Source organism: Thunnus albacares, chromosome 4 (assembly GCF_914725855.1).
Source record: "Thunnus albacares chromosome 4, fThuAlb1.1, whole genome shotgun sequence".
Classification (NCBI taxonomy): domain Eukaryota; kingdom Metazoa; phylum Chordata; class Actinopteri; order Scombriformes; family Scombridae; genus Thunnus; species Thunnus albacares.
The window spans coordinates 35,194,689-35,203,016 of NC_058109.1; the positions used below are offsets into that span (position 1 = coordinate 35,194,689).

Genomic DNA, 8,328 nt, shown 5'->3' on the forward strand with positions numbered 1-8,328 from the left:
AGCTTAGTGAGCTGGATGCCAATTGACAAGAACTGAGGTTAACCCTATCACTTAGAGTATATCTGCATATCTCAGCAATACAGAACTATTAAACTTCACTAGGAAGACAATGTGGTTTTCACCACATTTAATATTATAGCCTACATAAATATACAATTAAAATCTTTATAAAACATAAATGTTACTGACAAAATTTACAAAGCAGCAAAGGAATAATCATTCTAATTACATTGATACACATTTACTTAATACAAGCAGATTAGACATTAGAGTGTCCTTTCATCTTGTGGCCAAAAACAGAACAATTTATTATGTGCATGAATGGAAAACCAGAAAAACTCAATAGTTTGATTTATTCAGAGGAACTGACTCAGTACAAAGTCATTGAGACAAGGATTTAACTTACCTTCACCAGTTTCCACATGTGGAGGATTTCATGTGCTTGCTTGTGTGACAATTATTTTCTGATAATTCAGCAAAGTGATGTTTTGAAAATGATAGAAGAGTTTCTATACTGTATGTTTCTTATGAGAGAGAGCTCATTTATTGTCATAAGAAGTTCTATTTATTGTGTTCTTTATTTTCTAATAGGTAGTTCCAGACAATCTCCAGCAGATGGCAGTGCTGCTGTACAACATGCATGGATTGAGAGAAGCAGGAGTTAAAACTTTTTTTTCATACCTCTCAGGTGACTTATTTATTTATAGATATTCTATTTTTGTAATTTATCAGGCTCTGAATGTTAGATATTAAAAACAACATATGCAACTAATTTGTATAAATATTGCCACTCTGAGTATTGTGCAACAAGTAAATACCAAGGCTCTGGAACTATATGGAAGGCAGCCATGATTTACATGCTATGACAAGTAAAATGTCAGCCATGAAAAGAGTCTGATGTCCTATTTATACACACTTGTGTTCCACCTGCACAGGTGTTTTCACAGGACAGAATGGGCATATATAGACTGAGATTGATTGACATCTCACTGACTACACCGTTCCTTTTCTACACCTGTTATGGCATTCTTGTATTCTTATTCATTTATTCATACATATTCTTATTCATTCTTATTCATTTATCATCACACTTGGTGGTTTTATATCATTCCCATCACAGCTCTGCCAAACTTCCAACTGAGCAGAGATCTTGATCACCAGGAATGAAGACACCTGTGTGGGTGTGCAGTCCCTTTAAACTACCTTCCCTCTCCTACTGATAGACAGATCTATCTTCTGCAAGGATTTCAGAGGGTTTGCACCTCTGTTGGTAAAGGCACAGAAACATGTCTGTCTGCAGGAGCAAGCAAATAAGAATTACCTGTGTTTTGTTGAAAACTACAAAAGTAAGTGAAGCAAGTAAACTAACCTTGAGGTCTTCTGAGATGTTGTGATCACCAGGCATAGCTGTTGATGTTTGTGTTGATTTTTTTATCATTTTTGATGAAAATGTAATTATATAGTGCAAAAGATTACATGGGAGGCAAAAATGGGGCTAAGAGTTAATAGACTTAATTATCAGTTACATTTCAAAACCTTACATATAAATTCAGAATAGCAGTGGTGGAAGAAGTATTCATATCCTTTACTTAAGTAGCGCCAATACAAAAATACTCCATTACAGGTAAAAGTCCTGCATGAAAAATCCTACTGCAGTAAAAGTACATAAGTATTATGAGCCTGATGTAGGTAAAGTATTGCAGTAAAAGTAGTGGCTGATATATTATTATTATATATGAGATCATTAGATTATTAATAGTGAAGCATCAGTGTTAGAGCAGCATGTTACTGTTGTAGCTTCTGGAGGTGGACCTAGTTTCAACTACTTTATATACAATTAGCTAGTTTAGTCCAGTGGTTCCCAACCTAGGGGTCAGGCCCCTCCAAAGGGTCAGCAGATAAATCTGAGGGGTGGTGAGATGATTAATGGGAGAGGAAAGAAGAAAAAACAAAGTTCTGATACACAAATCTGTTTTCAGTTTTTGGACTTTTTCTCTAATCTTTGATTTTTGCTGAAATATTGGATCATTTGAACATTTATTGAAATGAAAGCATGTGAGAAGTTTAGAGGGAAAAATCACTATTTGGCTGTTAACAACTCATAGACATGTGAAATGTGACCCCAACTACACACTGCTTTTTGTAAGACGTCAAAAGCCAAAAAGATTGGAAATCACTGGTTTCATCTTTAACAATGTGTCACAGAATGTTTGGCTTTTTCAGTCTTCAAGTGCTCCCATAAATGTTCAGTGGGGCTGAGGTCAGGTGACTGTGGAGGAAAGTTTGTGACAGTCAGGACTCCTTGGTTTTCTTTGGTCTTCATGTAGTTCTTGAAAGCTTTGAGGTGTGTTTGGGCTCATTATCCTGCTGCAGTATGAATCCTTCACCACAAAGATGCAAACCAGAGCTTACAGCATGTCTCTGAAGAATGGAGTGGTACTTCTTCTTGGACAGGGTGTCATCAATTAGGTGCAGATGTTCATCTCCAGAGTAGGCAAAACACCCCAGACTTGAATATTCCCACCATCATTCTCTCTCCTGCTCGTCTCCTTACATACATCCTTCTGTTATTGCCATAAATCTCAAACTTCATCAGTAAATATGACTTTTTTTTCCAGTCACCAGCAATGATATGCTGGTATTTCTTTGCCCACCCCAAGCGTTTGGCTTTGTTTCCCTCCTGAGAAGTGGTTTAGGAACTGCTACTTGTCCTCCGAGACCACTACAAGACAGCCTTCTTTTGACAGTACTTTTGCTGATTAGAGTCTTGTGTTCTTTATTTAGAAAATTCTGTATCTGTGATGAAGTTGCTTTTCTATCTCTCAGGGAGCTAAGCTTGACGTATTGATCTTCTGATGGTGTGGTCACTTATGGTCCGCCTGATTGTGTTTTGGATACAACTGATCCAGTTTCTGCAAAGTGTTTTAGAGTTCCATGCACTCCCCCCTTAGAAACCTTGAGTATAGCCATGATTTGACATGGAGAAAGCCCCTCTTTGCTTAGAATAACAATTTGACTTCTGACACTTTCACTTAGTTCTGATGCCATGTTTCCCACTATCACAATGTGACTTAGTAAGCAATGATATGCTGGAAATTTGAGGCACAGCCATATTTATAACAGGTGAACACTGGCTGCAGTTGAGTTACTTGAACGAGCCTCTGATGAGTAGATCAAATCCACCTGAGTGTCAAATCAATGCTTCAGTGGAAGGGACACAACTCAAGGAAATCTGACCTTTTGTACAAAGAGGTTAAGTTGCTGGCCTAGAAATAGAGCAGAATCTTAAATATTTCTTCTTCATTTTACATGTCATAACTTAATGTTTTTAAATGATTCCGTATACTCAAATTGTCTGAGTATTTCCAGGTTTACGTGAAAATATTAGAGATTTTCAATGTGGTCTCAGACTTCTGGACCCCACTGTATATGTTTATAACCTGGCTGACTGTCTCTGCTCATGTTGCTTACCCTGTTGGACTCTTGTAAAACTGTGGCTACCAGTGATGCCATGTCTGCAAATCTCAGCAATGAACTTTTCATGTAAAATAATAAGGACAAAACACATACATAGCAAAAGCACAAAAATTGAGAGATTATACACAAAAGTGAATGTTTGTGCTTTTGCAGGTGTTTTGTCCTTAGGGGCCGCCGTACTGAAACTATGATCACAAGACCCAGGTTGCGCAAAATGATCCTTTAATACCTTTTGAAAAGTGTGTTCAACAACACAATCAATGAACCACATATCACACTGTATTGCACAACAGAGAAGACACACAATCAAACACCATTACTGTACACTGTTTGAACCTGGACGTTTGGCCAGTTGAAGCATTTCAAAGTTTACAGATAGGTTAGTTTCATGTTGTCTGAGGATCTCTGGAGACTCTGTTCACTTGGAGTGCGGTGCTCGGCTCCAGCTGGCCCTCTCTCTGGTGTGGAGCCTGAAGTGGGTGTTAAGGTGCGCTGACTGGTTGAAGCATTTCCCACAGACGTGGCAGCGGAAGGGCTTCTCTCCGGTGTGGATGCGGTGGTGCCTCTTCAGCATGCTGACCGTGGTGAAGCTCTTTCGGCACACAGAGCAGCTGTATGGCTTCTCCTTGGTGTGCCAGCGCATGTGTACCTCCAGCTGGCAGGCGAAGCTGAAGCCCTTGCCACACTCTTTACAGCTGTGCCACCTCTGGATGCTCTGGCTTGGGTGAGAGGGGCGAGGTGGAGGCGGCTTAAGGGATCTTACATTCTTTATCTGCAGTGCGTGTGCGCTTTGTTTCCCATTTGAGCGAGATAGTCCTTTCACCTGCATGCTAACAGATCCTGATAGAGCTGTTTTCTGAGTCCTGTGACTCTTTGCAATATCGCTCTGAGTAGCTCTGCAGTTTGAGTGAACAGTCAGAGAGGATGGTATGCTGCTGGCTGGCTGGTGTTTGTCTCTGTCACTATCTGTCTTGATCTCCTGGGATGTTAGTGGAGGAGGAGAGACAGTTTCTCTGCTGCACACTGTTTGGGCTGGTGGAGGATGTGTCCTCTGTAGCGGCTCGACATGACTACAGTTTCCTTCCACCGAGTCACTTCCTTCATGTGGACAGTCTGTTTGAATGTCTTGGAGCTTGGGCTCTTCTTTAACTTGTGGCAGCAGCTCCACACTGCTTCTCCATTCAGACTCGCAGGGCTGATCATCTTCTTGGAGCTGGACAGAGTTAGCTTCTGAAAAGTTACAAACATCACAGTCACGCTTGGTGCATCTCAAATCTAAAATAATAAACAATATAAGTATAAGTGTGTCTTTATCACTCTGTTCTCTCAGTGTCTCACCCAAACTCCATTCAAAAATCTGCAAACTTACTCTTGCATTGGTTATCAGGAATTACATGAAACAACTTTAACCCTTCAATGAATTGATTGAAAAGGTTCTACTGCTAAATGTATGCATATATCTTTTATCTGTGTTCCAAATGCAACCATTAGTCAATCAATTAGTTGATCAACAGAAAAATAATCAGCGACTATTTTTTTTTACTAATGAAAATAATTGTTTTAGTCATTTTGTCAGCAGAAAAGCCAAATACTTGCTGGTTAAAGCTTCTCAAATTTGAGGATTTCTTTCATACATGACAGTAAAGTGAATATCTTTGTGTTAAAAGCTGCTGATCAGACAAAACAAAACATTTGAAGATGTTGCCATGGGTTCTAAGAATTTCTGCATTTTTATCATTTTCTGATATTTTATAGACAAAACGATTAATTGAGCAAATAATCTGTAGATTAATATGATATTATAATGAAAATAATCATTAGTTGCAGCTGTAGTTCCAGTAGTGTGTTTGTGACTGTCCTCAACTGCTAGTGTAGATGTTTATGACTAAAGCTTTCCCAAACTATAGTTTCTCAGTGTTTTCATTTACATCTGTACTCCCAGTCATATCACTATACCACTCATTTACTCTGGTACAACATACTGTACAGTCCACCGTCCCTTCAACATGTCCCGTATTAATCCCATTAACTAGCCTACAAGGACAATATGTTTCTCTCCTTCATTGGCATCAATAACAGAGCTATACAGTAGCTTCTCCAGCTGATATTGTAAGACGACATTATGTTACTGTACCCAGGAATGAGTTGGTGGACCACTTGTGTTGGAAAGAAATGTGGGTGCTATCACACAATTATTTGATTAACCATAATACAAAACATGAGATTATTCATAAATTAAAACTCAAGCCTAATATCTTTATAGATGTAGCTTTTGTACAGCCTATACTATGACAGGGTTCCATCCTTACAGATCAACACTATGAATCATAGCATGATTATTATAATATACTACTGGGGTTTTGTAATCTTGATACATGCTTTGAGAAGCAATTGTTTCTTGTCAATGTATTAATTCTATTATTAGCCAAATATAGATCATTTTTTTGAGTCAGAGCAGGCAATATGAACAAAATAAATATCACAATAAATATCACAGCAGTGTTGTAACACTGATATTTGAAATGATTTGCCACAATATTCATAATCATCCATAATTTTCTAAATATAGCCTAAATATTTTTAAAAGGACAGGTTCACACCATTTTTCATTTTTCACATTTTTCAAGTCTGTCTTCAAACAACAGTCAGGAGCACAAATGAACATTAAAACATGTTTATCTTGCTGTAATCATTCCTCCTGTTCATACTGACCATTAGAAGATCCCTTCATAATGCACTTACAATGGAAGTGATGGGGGACAAAATCCACAGTCCTCCTTCTGTGCAAAAATGTATTTAAAAGTTTATCTGAAGCTAATATGAAGCTTCAGCGTCCAAATGAGTCAAATCAAGTAGATATCTTTCAACATTACAGTCTTTTTAGTGCCAAAGTCCCTCTTTTTGTTACTATACTTCCACCACAGCTCAACAGGGAAACACTGTCTGAGGAAACACAAAGAGGGAATTTGATGCCTCATATAAGCTTCACATCACCTTTTAAATGCATTTTTGCAGAAAATGACTGTGTGGACACACTGTGGATTCTGGCCTCCATCACTTACACAAAGCACATGTAAAGGGGATCTTTTAATAGTATGAACAGGAGGAATGATTACAGCGAGGAAAACCTCTTTCACTGTTCATATGGACACCTGACTGTTTTAAGACACACCTGCAACACTGTGAACCTGTTCTTTAAGTATTTAAAATCCCACTCTAATCTTGAAACGATTTAAGTAGCTCTTGCATGAGTTATCTTGTTTGAGAAATGTTTCACATTACCATTGTACAGTGGTAATACTGAGTCATTGCTGAGCCCAAAATAATTTCACTGAGTGTCCGGCTGTTACGTTAGCTAAAACATTAATTCTAGCCACCAGCATTAAAAACGGACGTATTCTGAGTGGGATTGGCGAGCCGCTCAGTGTACCAGTGAACCTGACTGACAAAGCTCCCAGCAGAACAGACACCGACTGCTCCACCGGTCCTCACCTGGTTGCAGTAGCAGCCGTTGGACGGCTACGTTGAGGAGCCGTTTGAGCCGCTCGTTCTCCTCTCTGGAGCGCAGGATTTCGCTCTGATACTCCGCCACCGTGTCTTTAACGGCTCGGAAAATCTCCTCTGCGGCCGCTGTCAGCCTGTCGTTCAGAAACACGTTCAACAGCTCCAGTTTGGTCATGTTTTCTGCTGCAGTCTCCAGAGGCGGAACGTCCTTCTGTTTACATCTACTGCTCCGGAAGTAGACGCATGCCGGCTCTAGCGTTCTGTCAGTGTTCAGGTACACTGGTAGTTTGTCGCGCCATCTACCGGGCGGGAGAGCACACTGCACCACAACCTGCCCGCCATGCACCATATGTGGAAAGAATAATATGGATAACCCCTGCATACTGTTCAACTTTGACCAATTTTTACATTTGAGAGCTGTAAAAACACCATATACACATTTCTTTTAGCCTGGCTTTTCCTAAAGCGACACAGAATATACAAAAACGGATATAAAATGTATAATTTTTTACATTTTTGCACAGCTTATACACATTTTTGTACATACAAATGTACAAATTTGACCTATATTTATTGAAAAATTCAAAAATCACCACATCACATTGTATAAACTTCTCTTTTGGACCATAATTTAGTGAGAGTGTGGATGTTTTTTCTCCATAAATAACTAGACTACACTCTGTCTGCTCTTAATAAAACCTTTATTAATGACTGATGAGGTATTTGTGAATGTCAAAATAGATTTGTGGTCCAGAAGTTTGGTGTACAGAGTAATTATGAGTCAGAATATTGTCCCCCTCCTCAAATAATGTGTTTTTCTTCTTGTCCCTTCAGCTGGATGTTGTTCTGTGCAGAATGATGTATGTGCAGAGTTTGTTTTCATTTGCTGAAGGAGGAAAGTTTGTCTGTGCTCATCAAAATCTCAGGTAAAGGTGTGTACCTACGAGTAGGACATGTGACACAACATATTACATATTCAGAGATTCTGGATTTTTTAATAAAGGGGGAGACAGAGTAGATGTCATTTTAAGGATTTTAATGAGATAATTGAACTTTTTTGTGGAAAAACTATATCAGACACAAATTATTATTCAAAGCAGAGTTTTTTGTTCATATGTCTAGACGCATGTCTGTAGGGGGTCTTCAACAAAAATACATTCTTCCTCTCCAGAACTGGTTAAAAATAATATCTCTTTGGTGGCAAGGATGGATTATTGCAGAGCACCTCAGGTGGCATTTGGGGTAAAAAAAAATTCTGTGGCAATGATTTACTAAGGCGTGGAAACGAGATACTATGTGGCTTAATAATGCGAGGCTACAGGATCAACATAATGTGTAAGGAGACGA

General features: G+C 38.8%; 1 protein-coding gene across 1 annotated transcript; it reads right to left on the reverse strand.

The window, feature by feature from the left end:
- Positions 1–3,682: 3,682 nt before the first annotated feature.
- Positions 3,683–7,355, reverse strand: LOC122980814 (zinc finger and SCAN domain-containing protein 12-like). Its single transcript, XM_044349183.1, has 2 exons — positions 6,970–7,355; positions 3,683–4,707 (listed from the first exon to the last, which is right to left on the reverse strand). The coding sequence occupies exons 1-2, from the start codon at positions 7,328–7,330 to the stop codon at positions 3,896–3,898; spliced, it is 1,173 nt and encodes a 390-aa protein (XP_044205118.1). The 5' UTR covers positions 7,331–7,355; the 3' UTR covers positions 3,683–3,895.
- Between the last annotated feature and the right edge of the window lie 973 nt (positions 7,356–8,328).

Coding starts and splice junctions, on each gene's coding strand:
- LOC122980814 (XM_044349183.1), bottom strand. CDS start 7,330: ATGGTGCATGGCGGGCAGGTTGTGGTGCAGTGTGCTCTCCCGCCCGGT. Junction 4,708..6,969: donor ACGGCTGCTACTGCAACCAG/GTGAGGACCGGT, acceptor GTAACTTTTCAG/AAGCTAACTCTGTCCAGCTC.